Below are 23,040 nucleotides of genomic sequence, written 5' to 3' on the forward strand. Positions count from 1 at the left end.
AGGTCGGGGTGGACATCATTGGCCCTATGTCCCACAAGATACTTGATGGACATAGATTCATCTTGACTGCCGTGGACTTTGCCACACGATACCCAGAGGCAATTCCATTGAAGGAAACTGACGCCAAAACAGTGGCAGACGCGCTGCTCAATATATTCGCACGCGTGGGTTTTCCTAGATCTATCATTACAGATCTTGGAGCTACATTCATGTCGCAGATGATGCAAGAACTGTTCTGGACCTGCAAGATAAAGCATCTTACTTCTACTCCATACCATCCTCAAACCAACGGCTTGACTGAGAGATTCAACGGTACCCTCAACCACATGCTGAAGGCGTACGTCCACAAGAACCCTAATGATTGGGACAAGAAACTTCAACACTTCTTGTTTGCTTATCGGGAGGTTCCACAAGCCAGCACCAAGTTCAGCCCATTTGAGCTGTTACATGGGAGAACTCCAAGAGGACCTATGAACATTTTGAAGGAAGCATGGACAAGAGCAGAGGACATTCCAGAGAGTGATATCAACAGCTACATCGAGGACCTACGAGGACATTTAACAACCATGAGAGACTGCGCAGCCGAGAGTTTGTCAACTGCCCAGCTGAAGCAGAAAGAACAGGCGGATCATCACGCAAGACACCGATGTTTTGATGTGGGAGATAAGGTCCTGGTTTTAAAACCAAGATCTAAGAAGAAACTGGAGGTTTCTTGGGAGGGACCTTATGTAATATTGTCTAAGATTTCGGAAGTCACTTATCTGGTGGGGGAAAACATAGATGGGGGAAGGTGTAGGAAATTACATGTGAATATGCTTAAGCCTTACTACTCCAGGGCTAGGGTAGTTATGCAAGTATCCCAGGAGACAGATGGGGAGATTTCACTGTCGGGATGGGGAAAGGTAACAGCGGATTGTACTTTACCCTCTGTGGATGAGAATACCAACTTAACAGATCCACAGAAACAACAGTTGAAGGATCTATTGTACCAGCATAGGGAGGTATTTTCCAATATACCGGGTAGAACCCATTTAGCTTGTCACCGGATAAATACAGGGACAGCTAACCCTATAGCATCTGCCCCATATCGCGTAACAGGAGAACAAGACAGACTGATCTCAAAGGAGATACAAGAAATGTTAAACCTTGGTTTGATTGTACCATCGAGTAGCCCATGGTCATCTCCAATTGTGTTAGTACCAAAACCAGATAATACCATCAGATTCTGTGTAGACTACCGTAAATTAAATCAGGTTACCATCTCTGATGTGTATCCGATGCCGTGAATAGATGAGCTAATAGAGACCATAGGGTCAGCCCAATACATAACAACCCTGGACCTTACCAAAGGATATTGGCAGGTGGCTATGCACCCAGAGGACCAGGAGAAAACCGCTTTTATTTCTAAGGATGGGTTGTACCAATTTACCGTCCTCAGTTTTGGGCTAAAAAATGCCCCAGCCACATTTCAGAGGTTAATTGATCAAATGTTAGCAGGGATGAAAGACTTTGTTCAAGCCTATATCGATGATTTATCAATTTATAGCCAGACGTGGGAACAACATCTGGAGCACTTAGGGAAGGTGTTGCACAAAATCCGGGAGGCTGGTTTAACAGTCAAAGCCTCTAAGTGCCAAATGGCCAGATCACATGTTAAATATCTTGGTCATATAGTGGGAGGAGGTTCCATATTGCCGGATATGGATAAGGTGCAGGCAATACGCGAATGGCCTATTCCAAAAACAAAGAAACAAATCCGATCTTTTTTAGGAGCTGTAGGATTCTACAGACGTTTCATTCCTGATTTTAGTTCTCTGGCGGCAGTATTAACTGATTGCACAAAAAAGACATCACCTGATAAAATTAAGTGGACAACTGAGTGTCAGACCGCCTATGATTTATTGAAGAGTGCCTTAATGAGTGAACCTGTGTTGATAGCGCCCAATTTTGAGAAACCTTTTGTTTTAATCACGGATGCCTCCAAGGTAGGACTTGGAGCAGTGCTAGTTCAGGAAAACGAAGAAGGTGTGATGCAACCTGTGCTGTATCTCAGTAAAAAGCTAATAGAAAGGGAATCTAAAGAGAGTGTTTGGCAATAGTGTGGGCTATCACAAAATTAAAACCATACTTATGGGGAAGAAGGTTTACTCTGTGCACTGACCATTCACCCTTAAGGTGGTTACACCAGGTTAAGGGCACAAATAGTAAGTTAATTCGTTGGAGTTTAGCACTCCAAGATTATGATTTTGAAATAAAACATATTAAGGGCACTCAAAATGTCATTGCAGATATCTTGTCCAGAGCCCTGAGTTAAGGTAAAGATTAGGATTGCAAAAGGTATTGTATTTGCTATGTTAGATTGTTTATATGCATTGTTGTAATGTATTTAACATGTTTTTTTTCCTACAGGAATGTATTTATTGTATATATTGAATTGCAAAATGTATTTATTGCATAAATGTGTTATTGCTAAATGTGTTTATTACAGATGTGAGTATTGCAAAATGTATTTAGATGTGGGTATGTATATAGATAGATAGATTAGCTAGATAGTTTAGTTAGAGGGGTTAGTTAGTCCTAGGATATTGTTAGGCTTTGCTTCGGAAAAGGTCTGCAAACCTTTTCACTCCGCAAACCATCTTGAGGTGGGGAGGGAATGTGAAGATTCCTTACCTTGCCAGCCTGGGTGGCAGGGCCTAGGAGAGGCAGGCTAGTTAGTTTCAGCTTAGAAGGCCTGGCAGAGGGCAGCAGGAGCCATTTTAGTTTAGGGAAAGCTCCAGTTCAGAGAGGGGGAGTGGCCTAGGCCTGAGCCAGCCTTGGAGCAGCCAGGATTGGTTTGTTAAAGTCCAGTGTACATTTGTAGATTTAGTCCCTTTTCCTTCTAAATCAACCTCACCTGTTCTCTTTCAAAGAAGCCATTTAAAAGACACAGTACTTGGTGGTATAGAAAGTCTTTTAATAGTTAACCAGCTAGAGGGTTCCTGTTCATTTGGTTTATGGTGGCAGCGAAAGTTTAAATAGAGAGACATCTCCTCAAGTGTTATATTGGTGCCAAAGTGGTGTGAAATCCTTTATTTTTTAAAGGAAGGACAGTTGGTGGGATCTGTTGGCCCCCTGTCCAGACAGCCATAAAGAAGTTATTATACCTGCCTCATCATCCTAAAGGAAACTTGCATGTAGGCCATACAGAGCTCCAGAGATTTCTAGCTTCTGAACAACATACAAAGACCCAGAACAGCCTTCGTATCATGACCAGGATGTTGACCTAGTTGTTTTCTTTCTAACCTTAGCTGAATATGACTTAAAAGACTGTTTTGAAATGTTGTAATTGATTCTAAGTAATGTCTGGACAAAGGTGCCTTCATGCACAAGATGCCCTAATGCAGTGGTTCTCAACCTGTGGGTCCCCAGGTGTTTTGGCCTACAACTTCCAGAAATCCCAGCCAGTTTGCCAGCTGTTATGATTTCTGGGAGTTGAAGGCCAAAACATCTGGGGATCCACAGGTTGATAACCACTGCCCTAATGCTTGTTACAAGGATAGTGAGTCAAGGGCAAATCCCCTCTGAACACCTTTTGCCAAGAAAATCTCATGGTATGTTCACCTTAGGGTCGCCATAAGTTGGGAATTACGTGAAGGCACACAACAGCTGTACACTTCAGGAAAGGAAAGTGATGGTAAACTGGATGTTTCTGCCTCCACTTATGTTCCTTGACCCTCTGTATAACAGCAATTCCTCGTGCAGAAGCATAAAAATCTACGTTGTTTTTATGCAGAAGCATAAAGATTCTCATTGTTCTAACTGGAACATGATATCCCTGAAGAGTATACATAGTATATATACAAAGTACACTGTATTATCTCCAGCACTCCTTCCCAGAGTTAGTTTGGGTGTTCAGGAATAGAAGCCATAAAGACATTCACAAAAAGGGATGAAGCAATAAGGCTTGATAATCAAACCAGATTTTGATACATCCGAGAAATCAAATTGGACTGAGGGAACTCACGTAAGATCACAAACCTCTGTATAACAGCAATTCATCACAGACCAAATGATTCTAAGCCAAAAGTGATAACTCTGATAGATGAGGGAAAAAAATCAATCAGTTTTATAGGAAGTCTGCATTATTTAGGCAAAATAACATTTAATTTACATTGTTCCAGATGTAGTTGGCACTATAGGAATATCTTCTGCTTCCAAAGGTATCGACCATGGGATCTGAAATTGTGGCGCTAGTTCTCGCATTACAATATTTCTAAATGAAAGAAAAATAAAAATTAAATGTTTAGTTAAATAGTTTATCCATAAAATACTTAAAATGTTACTTAAACGTTTCTCCATAGGAAACTGAATATGGTCTATGAAACAATCCAGTTGTTGCAAATCATTATCAGCCAAAATATATAAATGAATAGATTTATATTGGTAACGTTCAGCATCCAAATATTGTTAAACATCTGCCTGTGATTCTTTAAAAACAACTCTGTTCTAATCAGCCAGATCAGTATTGGTCCACTGTTCCGATATCCTAGGGAAAGAATTTGCACAGACAATGCCAATAGTAGTGGGACTCAATACAGTCTATGATCAATATGACTGATAATGTTCCAATGGTGAAAAAGCAGAACTTCATAAAATGAGAGAAATAATCCCTTCTTTCCTCTGCAGTCTCACATGCCCCACAAAAGACTGTTCCAGAGGATTTGATCAAGAGTGAAGAATGTGTGGCTCAAGCCATCAGATCTCAGTTTTTTTTCCCAATTAAGTTTTCTACCACAAGCACCCTAAATGCTAAAATCATCTCCCCACTGAATGAAAAGGAAACTGAAGGTGATGGGGGCTACAGTGTAGAGGGAAGAGGAAAGGAAGAAATTTTCATTGTGTTGTTGCTGCCATGAGAAGGCATATGAAATATCATTACCATGGTTACTGATATAGCTCAATAGTAAACCATGACATCACTTGAAGTGTGTCCTAAAAGTCTCTAGAGGATACTGCACTTTTGATAGGATCAGAAATATGACAGTTCCAAGTCAGAACCGGTTCATTTTTAAGTAAAATTCATGAGACATCCAAATGACAAACTCCAAATTAATCTGATTTAAATAGTTCCATTTTGAATTGGGTTAAGAAAACCCTGTCAACACAAACTAGAGAAAAGAGGCATTGCTAGCCAAAGGAAAAATGCTTGCAAACTAAACTTTAATAATATTCCAAATTATTTGGAATATTCACTGTCCTTGTAAAATGAACAGAAAATTAATAAGTTTCTTTCTGAAACATCAAACTCACCCCCCCCCCCCCAATATATGTTTTACACTAAGAATCTGAGAGTGAGAACTTGCAAAACAGGTCACCAGTGCCTGAAATGACCTTTGAAGTCTTTTGCACACACAACCACTGTCTATTCAGGGGTGGGATAGGAGGAACATCTGACAATATTCCTATAGTCAAATACAGTCATCAAAATTCGTCAGTATCTTCACGAGTTGCCAGTAGATGATGTAACTACCATAGCTTTCCTGAGGGCCATTCAGTGGAGAAACATAGCCAGGTACTATCTACAGAAACAGAAACTATCAGAAACTATCTACAGTGTCTATCTACAGAAACATAGCCAGGTACTTCTCTGACACATTCCCACACTTTCTCCACTGAATGGCCCTCAGGAAAGCTATGGTAGTTACATTCTGGCCAACATCTATTGTGTTTTGTGACTTTATAAAATGTAGATTGCCCCTTTAATGTTTCAATATTTTAAGTCATCCTGTGAATACTGTTGTTAGATAGCATATAATTCTGTAAACCAACTTGTGACACTCCAGAGGTTGTTGAATTACACCACCCAATAGCTCATGAGAAATACTGGCAAATGAAGTTCAACAACCTCTGAAGAGGTACACATTGTCAACACATACTCAACAATAACATACCCAAACAAATACATTTAGTTCTTTGAGGCAAGGAAATGTAACAACTATCTAAGTCAACTTCAATTTTTTTTCCTAAATTACAAAACTCCACTACCAGTTCTATACAACAGTAATCACATTACAGAAAAATTACTCATAAAACTATTACTTATGACCAGTTTTCACCCTAAAGCAGAAGCTTAATAGACAGAGTACTCATCTGTTTCACCTCATGAACTGCAATAACTATTTAACATATGAGAAATGTTGCTTAATGGAGATATCATTAACGAGATATCTTTTTTATATCTCATCAGGCTTTAGCTTCAATTTGCCAAAAAAGGGGTCATCAGAATGAAAGGCTATAATGTACTCTGCTGTCTGAAACATTCCAAAAATCAATCTCTTTTCAAAGACCTGCCAACACAAAGTAATAATGATGAATTTCTATTAGACTAGTTGTACAAGAAAGTATGGAGGCTTCTAAAATCCACAAACACAGAGATATTCAGAAGATGTAACTCCTTGATCAAGTAGGATAGGCTTAGCATTAAAGAAGGTCATGAAATTTAAAAGATATCAAGAATAAAGAATGTTAAATATTAATACAAATAGAATACAATTGTGTGTATTTCATAAATTGAAAAACTGATTCCACTACATTAATACTGCATTACATCACAATATCCTTCTTTAAACAAGCATATCTAAGACTGTGAATACAAATTCTAATCAAGGTAGTCATTGACAAAATAGGGTTGAGATATAATGTGAAACTTCCAAAATTTAAGATTTGGGAAGTTTGATGGTGATGAAGATGCCTTATCGTCTGCAGCTACAGGATCAACTTGTCATATGATCCTGAGCTCTAGGTGGTTCAGAGTTCATGCTCAAACCTCCTGTGAGCACTAGCTTTGAACAACCAGAAGGGATACTGTTTGTAGCTGTTCACTCTATTGTTCAATGGCTAATTTAGAATTGGTACTGAAAAACCAACATAGCACCTCCGAAGCGGTGAGAGGGAAATAGGGTTTTGGAAGCAAAGAAAGTCAAGGGTGGTGGTGGTGGGGTGTCTGGATGGCAAGGAAAAGAGTCTGGACAGCGAATTTGGGGGGGGGGGGAGGGTCTGTGCCCTGGGAGGATTTTCCTGCATTTCTCAGGAGGAGGAAAGAGGAGGAGATGAGAAAGTAAGGTTGCTTACCTGTAATCATGTTTCTTCTAGTGGTAACTGTGAAATTCACACCTGTGGTAGTATTTCCCTGCGTCCACGCAGCTGACTCGGATCTTTCTTGAAAGCTTTTCCTAATTAGGGACTCCAGCCCCGCCCATCTACTCCTAATAAAGCCAGGCAGCGGGGCTTGGAGCCTTAATTCCGTACCGCGAAAGACAGTCGGAGATAAAAGGCATGACAGAATGTGGGGAGGATGGGCGGGTTGTGTGAATTTCACAGTTACCACTAGAAGAAACATGATTACAGGTAAGCAACCTTACTTTCTTCTGCGTGGTACTGTGAAATCCACACCTGTGGTAGACTAGCGAGCAGTCCCACGGATGGCGGGTGTCATGCTAGTGCAGAAAAAAAAAGTACTGCTCTCCCAAAAGCCGTCTCCTTCTTGGCAGCTAAATCCAATTTATAATGGGAGACAAAAGTATGCACTGTTGACCATATGGCCACTCGACAGATATCATGCAGAGGCACACTGAGCAAAAAAACCATGGAGGGTGCCAATGCTCTAGTGGAATGAGCATGGATCTGAACAGGTAAGTCCAGTCCTGCCATTTCGCAAACTAGCCGGATAGCTGCAACTATCCAGGCCGAAACCTCTGGGTAGAAACAGGAAGGCCCACAGTATCCCTACGGTACTTAACAAAAAGTCGTAGGGACTTCCGTAATGGAGCTGTGCGGTGGACATAAAACGCAAGAGCCCTCCGCACATCAAGAAGGTGCAAAGACTGCTCCAGGGGAGTAGAAGGATTTGGAAATAAGGTTGGAAGGACAATGTCCTGAGACATATGAAACTATGATGCTGCCTTAGGTAAGAAGGAAATGTCTGTGCCCAGCATGACATCCTTATGAAATTTCAGGTAAGGACTATCGACTCAAGAGCCATAAGCTCGCTAGCGCGACAAGCAAAAGTAATAGGCACTAAAAATGCCGTTTTCCATGATAGATGGAACATGTCAGAAGTGACCATTGGCTCAAATGGTGGTTTCGTAAGGGCGAAAAGAACAACCTCCAACCTCCAAGGGGGGCACAGGCCTACTTGGGGCCAGAAATTTCTAAAGCCTTGCAGAAATCTCTTTACAAAAGGATCGGATAAAGGAGAAGGAAGAGAATGCTCGCTTCTAAACGAATCTATATTTGCCAGATTGACCTTCAAGAATGATAATGAGAGTCCTGAATCTGACAGAGAGATCAAAAAATCCAAGAGGAGGGAAGTGGAAGCAGACAGAGGCTGAACCCCTTGCTTTTGTGAAAAAAATGCAAAAATGACACCACTTACAAATGTAACAATGTTTAGTGGCAGGGCTCAGGGCAAGGTCCAAAATGCCCTTTACTGGTTGAGAGAGGGCTGAGGCTGGAGCTGCCACGCCGTCAACCGGAACTGAGTGACCTGGGAGTACGGGACTGGGCTGTTGTTCATAGCCAGCAAGTCTGGTCTGAGTGGCAACTGAATGTAACAGCTGCCTGCAAGTTGGAGCAGAATGACAAACCATGGCTGGCGGGGCCACCATGGCGTGATGAGAATGCAATCTACCTGCTCTGCTTGAAGACGAGAGACCACGCTGGACAGCACTGGCAATAGTGGAAAGATGTACAGGAGGGTGGATGTCCAATCCAGGAGGAAGGCATCTCCCAACAGCCTGTCTGGTGGAGGCAAGACGTGCTCCAAAGACAAACAAGTCCAGAAGGGGAGTGTGCCATCTGACAAAGAGTTCCCATGCCTGGGAAGGATGAAGGGACCATTAGTGGTCAGTATAAACTGTCTGACTGAGGGAGCCAGCAAGAGAGTTCTTGATGAATGGCACTGATGGTTATGGTATACCAGTCCCCGATTCTGATGATGAGGGCAAGCAAATCACAATCGTGGTGGTGGTAGTAAGGTGGACAATACTGTCCATGAGCAAATGAGAGAGAAGGTGCAGTGCCATTTGTACTGCGAGTAACTCCAAATAGTTGATGTGCTCCATGCCCTCTATGGCCGCCTAAGGACCATGGATGGTGTGACCCTTGAGGTGAGCTCACCACACTGAGAGGGAAGTGTCGGTTGCTAACATCGCCCACACAGAGATTGGAGCGATGAGTCCACTAGTTGAGAGACCTGTGGATGGCTAGAGGGACAATGACACATTCATTGGGCTCATCCTGCATGGGATGAAGTGCCCGAAGAAACCAATTCTGGAGAGGCCGAAGGTGCAAACAGGAGAAAGGAGTGGCAGCTGTGGTGAATGCCATGTGTCCCAAAAAGCACTGGACATCCTTGGCATGGATGTATGGCTTCTGCCAGACTCAAAGAGCTAATGAATGCAGTTTCAGAAACCTGTCTTCTAGCAAGTAGGCTCTTGCATGCCAAGAGTCCAATACAGGCCCCATGAATTGGTTGTTTGGATAGGCTGAAGAAGAGATTTTACCTTGTTGAGAAAAAGACCAAGCGTCTGCTATAAAGAGAGTAAAGTGAATGTTCCTCTGTAGATACTCACAGGACTGTGCACCAGCAACCAGCCATAAATATAGGGGGAAACTACTACCCCGTGCACCCAGGGATGAGCCGGCATACAGCCATCTCCTTAGTAACACCTGTGGAGCTGTGGAGATACCAGAATGAAGAACTTGAAATGAAAAAGCCTGACTGCTAGTAAAAAGTGACAAAAATCTACTGTCTTGTGGAGTAATACCACATGAAAAAAGGCATCCTTCAAATCAATGCTACTGAACCATGTCTTGCTGGATAACAGAGGGAGGATGGTTGGTAATGACAATACCTGAAATTTGCAATATGCAATATATGCATAAAATCCTGTAAGGTCCAAACCTGGCCAAAGCCCACTGCCTTTATTGGAAACCAAAAAACAGCTGGGGAAAAGGAAAAAGAAGGAAACATAGAAAGATGTAAAGAAGCTACTGCTCCTTTGAAACAAGTAATTACCTCCTGCTATAACACAGGAGGAGGAGTGGCCCGTAGAGTCCCTACTGGGGACAGTTTGAAAAATTCAATTGCATAAACATGCTCTGTAATCTCCAACACCCATGAGTGAGAAGAGATCTAATGCCATGCATCTAAAAATGATGAGGTGGAGCTCCAAAAACTGGAGCTGAAGGGTTGGAGGCTATTAAAGAAGAGAAAATGCATGCGAAAAAACTATTGGCCCTGATCTTCTTCTTTCCCTTAGTTTGTTGTCACCCCTGGATAATTAAGCTGAGGGGCTGGCCACCACAATCTAGGCTAGATTGTGGTAAAAAGCCAAACTTAGAAGCAGGCTATGTTCTGCCATGGGCAGTTATCCTGCCATTGCTCTGCCTACTTTGGAGAGGGTAGAGGATCTACACATGCTGGTGGATGGCTGCTGCAACAGCAGCAAACACCTTAGTACTGTATCGGTGCTGCGCTTAGCCGTAGCGTTGTGATGAGAAGCTAAGGTGAGATACTACTGACAGAAAGCCCTTGGGATCTGTTGATGTTGTAGGGGAAGAAGATCCAAATAAGGTGCTGAGCTATGCCACAAGAGCACCTGAGAGGCTGCCAGACAAGCATGGTAATGAATCATGCAAGTGAGTAGGCTAGCAGTGGGGTGGATCTTCTTATCACAGTGGATTAAACAACTTTGACCACAATAAAGTTCAGTTTAGTAGGCTTAACTAACCACTCTGCTGAAAAGGTGCATATGCAGTAAAGTGCAGTTACAAACTAGAAATTCCAGACACAGATACAGGAGTTGCCCTTTGTTTTTCTCCAAGCATAAGCAAATATGGAAGTGCTGGGAGAACTGTACTTGGAGCTTGTTTCTGCTGTTGCTCAACTGAGAAAAGCAGATCCTCTAAGCAATCAAGGAGGAAAAATTAGGTAACACATCCCCTAAGGAAGCTGGGATGGAAAAGTCCTCCTCAAGAGTAGGAGAAATCTGCTACTCATAGGAGTCAGAATCTACATCAGACTCATTGACTGGTTGCAGCTGAAGGAAGCACCAGAATGAGCTAGGAAAGTTTTAATAAACTCCTGAAAACCAAAAGAAGGGACTACAAATCCTTGAAAAGGAAAGGAGGGTGCAGTTCACCTATGCAAAAGAGTAGCAACCTACCTGTTGAGGCATGGGCCGAGTGGAGATGGGGTCCAAAAGACACAGTACTTACATTCTGAGCCGTCACTGAAGCTCCCAGGCAGCATGACGCAGAGGGAGGATAGTAGCCCGAAGGGCCCTCCAAGGAGTTATATTCCATGGGCTTAGACCCAAAGCCTTGGCAGCCATCACTCACACAGGTGGCGTGGCTGCCTTGAGCCTCCCCTCCCCTGAGGGGGGCAAAAGCATGGCAGGAACTGTTGCAACCCAAAGGCCCCTCCAAGGCGTTATATGCCATGGGCGTGGAGGCAAAGCCTTGGCTAGCCATCACTCACACAGGTGGCGTGGCTGCCTTGAGCCTCCCCTCCCCTGAGGGGGGCAAAAGCATGGCAGGAATTGTTGCAACCCAAAGACCCCTCCAAGGCGTTATATGCCATGGGCGTGGAGGCAAAGCCTTGGCTAGCCATCACTCACACAGGTGGCGTGGCTGCCTTGAGCCTCCCCTCCCCTGAGGGGGGCAAAAGCATGGCAGGAATTGTTGCAACCCAAAGGCCCCTCCAAGGCGTTATATGCCATGGGCGTGGAGGCAAGACTTGGCTAGCCATCACTCACACAGGTGGCGTGGCTGCCTTGAGCCTCCCCTCCCCTGAGGGGGGCAAAAGCATGGCAGGGATCGTTGCAGCGTCCACTGCCTGCTGGGGTAAATGGGGCAGAGAAAGCACGGGCAGTGAGAGCAAGCTGTCCTTAAAAAACAGAGACAGCTGAGAGGCGTGGCTGCAACCCAAAACAAAGTTATTGGCACAAAGCCACAGTGGCAGTTTGTTGCCACAAGCTCTACCAGTTCCTGGGTCTGTAAGGGGTGGTAGGCTGGTAAAAATCTTCTTCCCTCCTGCTTTCTGAGCGAGGGGAACAGAAGAAAAAGAAGATAAGTTACTGCCCATTGCCAAAGGCAAAAAAAGCCTGCGCCTCAGAGGACACGGCATTTTTTTTGTTTTTGTTTTAGAGGGAGGGAGTAGGTTTGTCCTCCCACTAGCCTAAATAGGATAAACAAAGGTCCCAGAACAAAAGTTGGAATTGCTGTCTGTTAGAGTAGTCAAACTGGAGTCCTTGAGTCAAACCAATAGTTGTTTTAGGAGAGAACACCGAGTTGTTGCTGCTTTCGCGGACAAAAGGAATTAAGGCTCCAAGCCCCGCTGCCTGGCTTTATTAGGAGTAGATGGGCGGGGCTGGAGTCCCTAATTAGGAAAAGCTTTCAAGAAAGATCCGAGTCAGCTGCGTGGACGCAGGGAAATACTACCACAGGTGTGGATTTCACAGTACCACGCAGAAGAAGCAGCATGGTGCTGTGGAGCCCCTCACTACCATAGTTTAAGAACCCTTGCTCTATAGGAAATGCAGTGCACTTCCAAAAGCCTTTGGCTAACCCAAATTAATTAGATGATTAAACTACAAAAAAGTGCTCTGTTAAAAAAAGAAAAAAAGTCAGACAGGCAATATCCCATTTTAAAGTTCATAAAAAACTTACTCAGGGTTTACACTCAATCCTTACCCAAGAATTTTAGCACAGTCATCATAATATTTCATAGAGTTCTTCACAAAGCTAAACCCATTGACATCACAGACATAGGATTGTCCATTTGCACGTAACAGATCAAAGCCACAAACTGTTTGCTGCCAAGAGAAAAATACAGATTCAAATGTTTACAAAGGCTTATGTTTTCATTTTCATCCATAATCTTATATGGTCACAACAAACACCAATGCTTTACTAGTAACAAACAGGCTAATGAGTGAACTCTTGAAAGGACCCTTGGATTTCATATCCCTCCAAATGGTTATTCTTCATCCTATCCCATTAAAGCGCCAACACAGATTCATAAAACAATTTACAATACTAAAAATCCTAAATGCATATTTCAATCTGAAGCAGCTGAATTAGCAAAGGCACAAGACCTTGCTTTCAATTTTGTGCGAAATAGCCTCTACTGATATTCTTTTTTCTCAATGGACTTTCTCTTCTAATAACAGAGGCAGGCAGATAATTTTATTAGAACTCAAAGGTCAGGGATATCTACTATGCTAAAAAGAGCAATTTTTTATCCCTTATAAAAGAAAAAAAATCAGAGAATAAACATCCAGTTTTGCTTGTGCACCAAGTGTACACATTACCTTGAAAGCGAGGCATACTTTCCAGGCTATCAGTTTCTCTCTTGCATTAAGAATGACTGGGTATCTGACTTCTTTTCCTTCACTGTCCCTCTCTACTTTTCCATCAAGAGCAGGGGACTTACGAGCTTCTGCATGTGCATAATCTGGTCCTACAGTGTAGACCTTTATTTGGGGAAAAGGGGATAGAGAATAAAGAAAGTGCATGACAAGTTTCATTTCATAGCATGCTCCAGCTCCAAGACCTCTGAATTTGGGTTCATTTACTTTCACACGATAGGGAGATTAGAGATAAGCTCAAAAGGACTAAATAGTTCAAAACTATAATTTATGTTATAACTGATAATACAACTTTGCTTAAAGTTTCATATTACTCTGCAGCTGCTACAAATTTATTAAGCAGAGCTCAAATTTAGTTTGCTTACAACAATTGGCAGATTTCCAAAGAATATGCAATCAGCAAAAGCATGCTCTGAATCAATACCTTCCCTGTCCATATTCTCTGTGATACAGCTTGGGGTGCGTTCTCCAAAAGGAGAGCTCTATGGTTTAAAAAGTCTGCAATACATTTGGAAGACTTTAAATTAGCTCTTGGGATAAAATTGCATAGCATGAACTATAAAATACAAGCTTAATTTGTTTGGAGTGCATGTTTACACTGTTTACCAAATCATCAATTTTAAAGGCATCAGAGTAGCCTCTCAGTAAAAAGTGGAAATTTTCTTTGTAGAAGCCCTCTATGCCTTACCAGTTGAAAAAGAAAGAGAGACAGAGAAATTACATCACCAGCTGAGACAGGGATCCATGTTATAAGCTGGACATTTTTGTCCCACACTTCACAAAACAAACACTGGCTATTTGGCACCGGAAAATTTTGAAATGGGATTGGAAATCATCAGGAGCAAGCTCAATCACTCACACACACACACACACACACACACACACACACACAAACAGTCTTAGAACAACTGCTTACAGATTGCACAGATCAATCCAAAACATTCCAATACATGGCTGGTGTTAAATATGATTTTATCAACTCTTTATGTTCATACGTGTAAACTTAATTTTAAAATACTGGAAAACCAGATCTGGTCATATTTGGAGTTGCTGAAATCAACAGAACTTAAATAGACTAACTTATATCACAATGATCATAGTTAATCTATTCTAAGTATCTTGGGCCAAGCAGAGTGGGAAAAACATTTTATTTGGCAGACTTTCCCAAAAATAAAGTTTTAGGTCTAAAATGTTAGAATAATTTATTTTTCGGAAAATAATATTTATCTGAGTGCATGCTCAGAAAACAAAAAGAGAACAATTTCATCTGTATTTTAGAGCAGAACTGAGAGCAAATAAATTTTAAGAGAGAAATTTTTTTTTGGAGAAGACAAAAGATGGCATCTGAACTATTTCAATGTAATAATAGAAATGCTTCAGACAAAGATAAGTTTCTCATGTAAAGCTGCTGCACTTCTTACCCACTTGATTGTTCTAAATATAAACCATAATATCAAGTTGTCATACCTTCACATCAGTGCCATCTGTAGGCATGAACTCCTCATAAATGTATGAACCTGTTTTCCTCACATTGCTTTCAGGAGAATAAACACTGCTTCTGCTGCCAATCTGAAACACATTTCCCATCAAAATTGTTTTGTACCAAGACTTCTCAGTTTATCAAATAAAATACATAAGCTTAGGAAGGTGTGAGTATGCTAAATATGACAGGAAACAAGGAAAGGGTTGGAATAAACCCATCATCATCATCATCATCATCATCATCATCATCATCATCATCATCATCTGTAGCCAGCTTTCTCTCTCTCTAAAAGACTTAAAACGGCTCACAAAAAAATCAAAACAATACAATTGAAAACCTAAAAATATACAAACATTAAAATGGAATTAAATATCAAGAGTATTAAAAACAAACAGTTAAAACCCTTGAAACCAATTAAAACCTATCCATAGCTAAAACCACAGCACCATTGATTTGATCTTAAAATCTTCCTTCTGTAAAAGCCTACCAGAATAAAAAAAAATTAGACTGCTGTCAGAAGAACTGGCTTCTCTGGGCAGGGAGTTCCAGAGTTGAGGGACAGCAACTGAGAGATAAGGCATGTTTTCTTGTTCCCGTCAACCAAGCATGAGATGAAGGTGGGATCAAGAGAAGGGCATCTCCTGAGGATCTCAGGGCCCAGGTAGGTTCATACAAGGAGAAGCAGTCAGCCAAATGCCCTGGATGTGAGCCATATTGGGTTTTAAAGATCATACCAGAACTCTGAATTGTTCCCAGAAACAAACTGGTAGCCAGTGGAGATGCTGCAACAGAAGGGTTGCCTGATCCCTGTAGTCAGCTCCAGTTAGCAACCTGGCCGCAGCTCTTTGGACCAGTTGAACACTCTTCAAAAGCAGCCCCACAGTAATCCAAACAGGATGTAATTAAGGAGTGTATCACCATCCAAGGAATTCCTGCAGTTGGCACACAAGTTTTAAATGTGCCAAAGTGCTCCATGTTTTTTTTTGTTTGGGCTTTTTTGTGTGTGTTAGAAGCGACTCCAGAAACTGCAAGTTGCTTCTGGTGTGAGAGAATTGGCTGTCTGCAAGAACATTGCCCAGCGGATGCCTAAATGTTTTACCATCCTGTGGGAGGCTTCTCTCATGTCCCCACATGGGAAGCTGGAGTTGACATATGAGATCTCACCCCATCTCGTGGATTCAAACAGCTGACCTTCAGACCAGCAGTTCAGCTGGCTCAAGGTTTTAACCCATTGAGCTACAGAAACTTCTGACCACCGCAGATACCTGGGCCTCCAGGAAGTTATGCTGCCTCACTCTGTATAATCCCTACTGCAATTTCTTATCTATGTTAATTTCATACTATCCTTTTTGATCTATTATATTACAGGAAACATACAATGTATAAAAATTACCTGCAATTTTCTAGTTATTGCAATATACAATGTAACTACTGGGATTGAATCAATTAGAACTCTTTCACCTAAGATTATTTCCTTTTTACATTCCAGTGCTAAAAATCAAAAATTATTTTGAAAGAAACTGGAACAGATTAATTATTATTCATTTTAGTTCCATCACCTTCCGAAACAGTCTCTGACTTCCTCCACCAGCAGATGTTGGATAATAAATATATACATTGTGGTCTTCAGCACTAACAGGCTTTTCCACAAATGGCTTTTGGAATATTTCTCCATTCACTTCTACATGATCTTCTCCTTCAATCAAATTGCATTCTAGAAAATGAATATGAACAGCACGTTGAGTCACAAGCAAGAGTAAAGGATGGGGATGAGTAATATCTTATTTCCAAACTCTAAATGCACACTTTAAGAAACTTTATGACTTGCAGTGTTAAGCAATCATTGTGATTTTTGTCCAATTCCCACAATTGCATGTTTCCACATACATGACGGGGAAAAAAAGGAAAAAAAAATGATAAAACTGGAGTTAAATATTACCTTGAACAGAAACACTCCAAAGTGCTACATTTTGTTGAACAGACCCATTTGTTCTGACTTAATATCTCGCCCGTTTTTTTTACTTCCTTTAATACGTAATGTTCTCTAAGCAAACAACTTTTATCTGAAACAATTAACAACCTGCCTGTTTATAAATTTCAGAAATATGAAATGAGTAATTTTGTGTGTAGAACTATGGCTGATTGTGCAATCTTACTTACATATATTCAGATCTGGCTTATAACATGTTTAATAGTACTAGTATCTAATAAGTATATTTAGTATTACAGTTGAAAAGGGTCTCTACAAGAAAAGCAGTTGACTGTATGACAAAACTCTTCCTTTGTTGTGCCATAGATGCATACCATCATGGAAACAATGGCACTATTGAAAACAACAGCCCAAATCTTTTGATAATTCTTTCTAAAAGTTAAATTACCTTGGGGATTATTTGGATCACGGTTTAGTACTGCATAACGGGGAAGTAAAATACCTTCAGCTTCGAGAATACTATAAACTTCTCTCCTAAAAAAAGACACAAAATAATTCTGATCATTGAAATATTATGAATGGAAATGATTACTATGCATGGTCAAAAAACTAGCATATAAGATGTTTTCATTATTGTACTGACTATACAGGGGAATGCACCATTGCCAAAACCAATGAATTATTACAAGTGCAAACAGCAACATAATAAAGTGCTTTAAAATAATTATTCCAGCACAAAATTCAAAATGGATATTTATTTTCAACTATAATATTTCACTCCCTCGAAACCCAGATTTCAATTTTCCTGTCCTCTACTATTCTATTAATGCCTCATATATTTAGTCCTCATCTATTTCATGAATTTGTTTTAGCTTTAAGATTTTGTATACTTTAGCTCAGGGTCTCAGAAATCATTTCTACTCTTCCTCCTACACACACTTTATTACTCAGTGGCTCGGTTCATGCTATGACTCTGTTGGAACTCACCACCTGATTTCAGAATTTAACATGATAATCTTGATGTTTGCTCGTTTGCTTGGCATAACCTTTTTTTTAAAAAAAAGGCTCAAAAATGCTTCATGTTCCATGTAAAAGTAGGCAGTTTTATTGTAAAAATATTTCAAAATGGCTCTGAGATTGAGACAAGTAAATGCCTATATGCATCTACTGGGTTCACGGTTGATACAAAATTAAACTTCTTACAATGCAATCCTATGCATGTCTACTCAGAATAAATCCTGGTTTATATTCAGGCAAATGCACCATTTCCTATGTTGGGGTAGACTTAAAACTCAGTGAATTTCAGATAATTTAGGACAATTTTCATAACATAACTGGACACCATTAGAATGATCTCACATACTTAAGTGGATTCTTGACATGACAGTTAACTCTCCATAGGCGTGGACTTTGGATTTATGGATTCAATCAAGTGTAGATTCAAAATACACAACACAATACACAATCAAGTGATGAAAGAATGAAATGTGAGGCTGGAGAGACTCTAGGATCTGCGAAATGGTGAAAGATGTGATTCATGCTGAGCACTATGCTTGGATTCCTAAATTTCACAGATCTGCTATCTCTTTAAAATATGCAAAGTTTACCCTAGGGCATATTCTATTATATTCTAATGCTTTCATGATGATAATTTATGTGGTACCACATTACTGGAATGGAAACTAAACTGATCTGTGATGTGACATATTTGACATTTGATTTAGTTAACACTCATCACTTTGTTAAGATGAATGTGTTTCTTTTCATACACATTTCCTTTATGTCGATATTATTCTCTAATATTAATATTGCCACGTTACAACTTTGTACTAGTTTTCTGTTCGGCATGTTAACTATGACTGCTATTGTGATCAAGTAAATAAAAATGAATTAGCAAAATTCAATCACATGATGCAACCACCTGTTCGCATCCAAGAATCACAGCCATAATTTTAAATGAATTCTAGAGGTGATGATATTTCCTTAAAGTCTCACTATGACTAAGATTCCAATGTGGCGCCATGCATTGAGACACATCTTGACTGGCATGATTGTGTATATGTGAGTGACAAAGGTGACATGCCCCCAACAACGACAACAAAAAATCTATTGAAGGAAAGGAAAAAAGGAGCCCCATTGCTGAAGGGTCATTGGCAAGCAGTGGGCTTCCTCTCACCATAGGGCCCAGTTCATAGGGCTGGTCCATTCAATTTTTATATTCACTTGGATCAGGAAAAATAATAGCTGAAAGGGGTAAAAGGGGTATCCTATCACTCAACAAAGATCACTGCCTGAAGCAACAGAATTCCGGGGAGAAAGATTTTTCAATAGCATCTTGCTGTTTTCATTCTAGAGAATGACATGACCCCTTCTCTGTTCCTCTCACCTTTCCTTTCTTTCAACTGCTCCTTCTCTTCATATCCAGTATAATCTCAGTGTTTATGTTTCCCCCTCTCTGCTATCCCTCTTCCTCTTATTGCCCTCTTTCCCCACTCTGTCTGTTTCCACTTTACTTTTCTGCTTTCCATGGCTTCTCCCTCTCTTCCTCTCACTTTTGCCAACCATGTGTGAGAAAAGAGCAAAAGAGAGAAAGAGGTGGATTGGGGCATTACCTACACTCTATGACTGGCCACACAGAAGCCATTTTTGATTGCATTCTCAACACTTTTTAGGAATGCTATTGGTTCGAAAGGATTGGGAACCCTGCTCCGTCATGATCAATATACTGCCACAGTCTCTTTCGTACAAAAATTTGCTGAAATAAAAGTGCAGTTACTTCTTCTATGGTTCATAGTAAGATACTTGCCTGTCTTGTATGTGATACTGCATATTCAAGTCATTAATAAGAAATGGACTCCTGAGTTTTGAATATGCTACTGCTTTGTCCAGTGGAAACCCTAAATAGAACATATTAAGGAATATTAGCTCACCAAAAGCTACATTTAAGTGGTTTTAAATGACTAGGCTAGAAGAGGAATAATAAATTATTGTAACTGAACTACATGGGCAAAGAGCTGTATATTACTTTTAAATACCTCATTCTGCAAACAGAACCTGGCTTTTAAGCAAAACATGCTAAGCATGATCCACTTTACTTTTTAAAGTCTTCTTTCAAGTTTTATACTTCATTGTAAACAAATAAAAACTTCTGATCTATGTATCAACACTATACACAGGAGAATAGCTAGTTTCCAATGCCCTTGTCTAACTACTGTATCACAGTACTATAGGAAATTTCATATTTTGCCAGAGGAGATGACAACGATTCTTCGATTTATTTGTGTGTCATATTAGGATGAAAAGTGGCAAACAACTTTAGAAAACAAACATATAAAAGTTGAAAATTAAAATAGAATTAAATATAAATTTTCATAACTAAGATAAAAATATATTGCACACTACAGCATCTCTAAACACATATACTTGGAAATAAACCTCACTGGAAGCAGGATTTGCTTCTAAATATACGTGGTTATAGCTGCAGTGTTGTGCACAAATCTGTGCTCTAAAACTGTATTTTAAAACACAGAGTCATAACAGGATGGGTTTAGAATAGAGAAATAGGCCCAGGGGAAAGAGAAACATACCCTTTCCATGCAAATTGGAATAGTGTTTGTACCTCCTTGGACACTCTAGATTGGGACAGGGAAAGACAAGGTGAAAAACATTTCACTTTCCTTCCCCACTCTATTTCTTGCTATACGTTTTTCTCTACTTAAAATCATTTTATACTTTTAAAAAGAAACAAAAGGTCTTGTTACATAGTGTATTTAATATGTATTTTGCTCCAGACAAGAATACTGTAAGCATGGTAATTTATTAATATATCTCATAGAAATAAATTGACTTCCAAAAAAAACTGTTTTTGATTGAGATATAAAATGGATTAATATTGTCTTGTACCACTGTTTAGATATCTAAGTGGTTTACTTTTTATTTTTAAAAATTCTACCACAAACAGTTAGTAGTTTCCATTATAATAAACTACTGGATAATTCCACATATATTGCTGACTGAAAACTTCTGACTAATATTCAACTCACAGCATTTATTTGAAGCACAAAATAATCCATAAGACCAACATTTTAATATATGGCAATCAGGATACTCTGACATTTTAAAACTAGAACAATCACCTTTAGAATGAAAAGAAATGAGACAGTCACATAAAGGCCAGTTTTCAACAGGTTCATTCAAAATGACATCCTCTTCAAATATTACAACTGTGATATACTTAAACATGGAAAGCCGTTCAAGGATTTCATTCATTGGTTTTGATTTGGATTTCTTCGCCATAGAACATATTCCAACCACAATCTGTCTTTCTGGTGGCTAATAATAACAAGAACAGCAATAATTATAATAATAGCAACAATAAGCAGCAGTACTTAACAAGGGCCAATGATCATACAATATATGCCTGAGGATTTTCCTTTTCTCCTGCTTCCATGTTTTCACTGCATGTTAAGCAAACCATGCTCGTGCTCTAGGCAAATTTTATATAGCATGACCCTTTTACACCTTTTCCCAGTATTACAGGATAGAGAACAAAACCTAAAACAAAGGCTTAATTTCTATTCAACAAAGGAGCTAACAGATACAATATATAGAAAAATCAACAAGCTTTGATACCCAATGTGGAGTAAGAACTTGGGTACAAAACTGCAGGAAAAACACCAATACAGGAAACTGAAAGAGTAAAAAGGATAACTTAATTTTTTTAATGAAAGTGTAGAAATCCTATGTTCTGTTCTGAACAAACATAGCCGTGTAAAATCAAATCCATCGCTTCTAAATTAAAATTATATATTGGTATGGAATTATTTACAAAATTAAATGTCAGGACCCACTAAGGACTGCTTTGCAGACTCCATTAATTTAAACAGCACTTGTAAAGAGTACTCATGGAAACAAGCAGCCAAAAGCTGCTGGACTGGGGGTCCTAAATAGTTAATGTCCATATAATAAAAATTAAACTATTAACTGATATTTAAACAGCTAGAGATTTAAACATTATGTATTTTTCTTTAGGGAGAAATGAGACTCTTTTCACTTTATATACCAAAAATGATTTGAGTCAACAACAATGAAATTATAATTTAAATTCTTCTAGTTTCATTTTTGTATGGTGTGAACTTTATCTGGATCTGTTTTGAAGGTTGCAATCTGCCTTGAATCCCAGAGATGTGGAAAAGACATATAAATAAATATTATTTTTTACTAATACTAATACAAATACTTCTTTTTTACAGCAATATAAGTAGTTTCCATTATTATAAACTACGGGAGGTTTTCCAAAAAACCTACAGACTTTTATAAATAAAAAGTATCTTAAAACATATTTTTAACAGAGGTTCAAACTATGGTACTTAAAAAAATGAGCACAAAGTACGTACAGAATCATACTCCTCATCTTCATCTTCATGATCATAGAAGGCATTAAAGTCTGTTGTTCTTGCTCGGTCCAAAAGCTCATCGCCATCTTCACCACCCACAAAAAACCTTGGGAGTTCATTCTCCGTCGCATTAACAGACATAATTATAAATCCTAATGTGATCTATGTATTAACTGCAGTCACTGTGAGAAGTGAGACACTGTACATAATTCCCAGCGGCTAGAGTAATAAAAATCCTTGCAGCTTGGCACTGCTTACGCACTTGCTTGTTGCTCTGATAGTCAGCTGCCAAATGCAGTTTAATTGGTATCATCTGTCCATTGTTCTGTTGTTACATTTGTAAAAAGCAATCCTTCAGGTTACCGTTTCCCTGAGATTCCATGATGATTTTCTACACTAAAAAGGCAAGGGGAAAAGATTAAGACATCCAGCATATACTAATGTATTTGATAATTGAAATATACATTATTTGAATTAACCTGCATGAAAATGCTTTTCTTACTACAAAACTGAACTACTCCACAGAATATCATGATAATACATTAAAACAACTAATATTAAAAGATGAACATATATGCAAAATGAAGAATAATTAACAGGTGAATCTCAACCACATATGAATCCTGAGAAATATCAGACTGGTCATTTGGGAGCAGTAGGCAAAGGGGAAAAGAAATGCAACAAGTCAGAACCACTTTTAGCATGGCCATATGTGGTAATAACAGTTCATTAGTAGAAAAATGAATTTTAAACTTGATCCTTGGTACTGTAGATAGCTCACCCTCTTCCAAAAACTAGTAACAAAATTATCTAATT

At 39.6% G+C, this 23,040-nt stretch overlaps 1 protein-coding gene across 23 annotated transcripts in view; it reads right to left on the minus strand.

Moving 5' to 3' along the window:
- The window catches only part of PPIP5K2 (diphosphoinositol pentakisphosphate kinase 2), an 81,792-nt gene that overhangs the window by 45,373 nt on the left and 13,379 nt on the right, over positions 1-23,040 (minus strand). For 16 of the 23 annotated variants that reach the window (XM_067464510.1, XM_067464508.1, XM_067464512.1 and 13 more), the window contains 10 exons: positions 22,225-22,620; positions 20,965-21,160; positions 20,416-20,460; positions 19,635-19,725; positions 17,277-17,362; positions 16,458-16,612; positions 14,883-14,984; positions 13,359-13,520; positions 12,739-12,860; positions 4,154-4,255 (listed from right to left, as the gene is read on the minus strand). In XM_067464510.1, coding sequence (XP_067320611.1) covers positions 4,154-4,255; positions 12,739-12,860; positions 13,359-13,520; positions 14,883-14,984; positions 16,458-16,612; positions 17,277-17,362; positions 19,635-19,725; positions 20,416-20,460; positions 20,965-21,160; positions 22,225-22,365 — 1,202 coding nt within the window. In that variant the 5' untranslated portion in view covers positions 22,366-22,620. The other 7 variants (XM_060761853.2, XM_060761848.2, XM_060761858.2 and 4 more) reach the window with 3 other exon arrangements.

Source organism: Anolis sagrei, chromosome 2 (assembly GCF_037176765.1).
Source record: "Anolis sagrei isolate rAnoSag1 chromosome 2, rAnoSag1.mat, whole genome shotgun sequence".
Lineage (NCBI taxonomy): Eukaryota > Metazoa > Chordata > Lepidosauria > Squamata > Dactyloidae > Anolis > Anolis sagrei.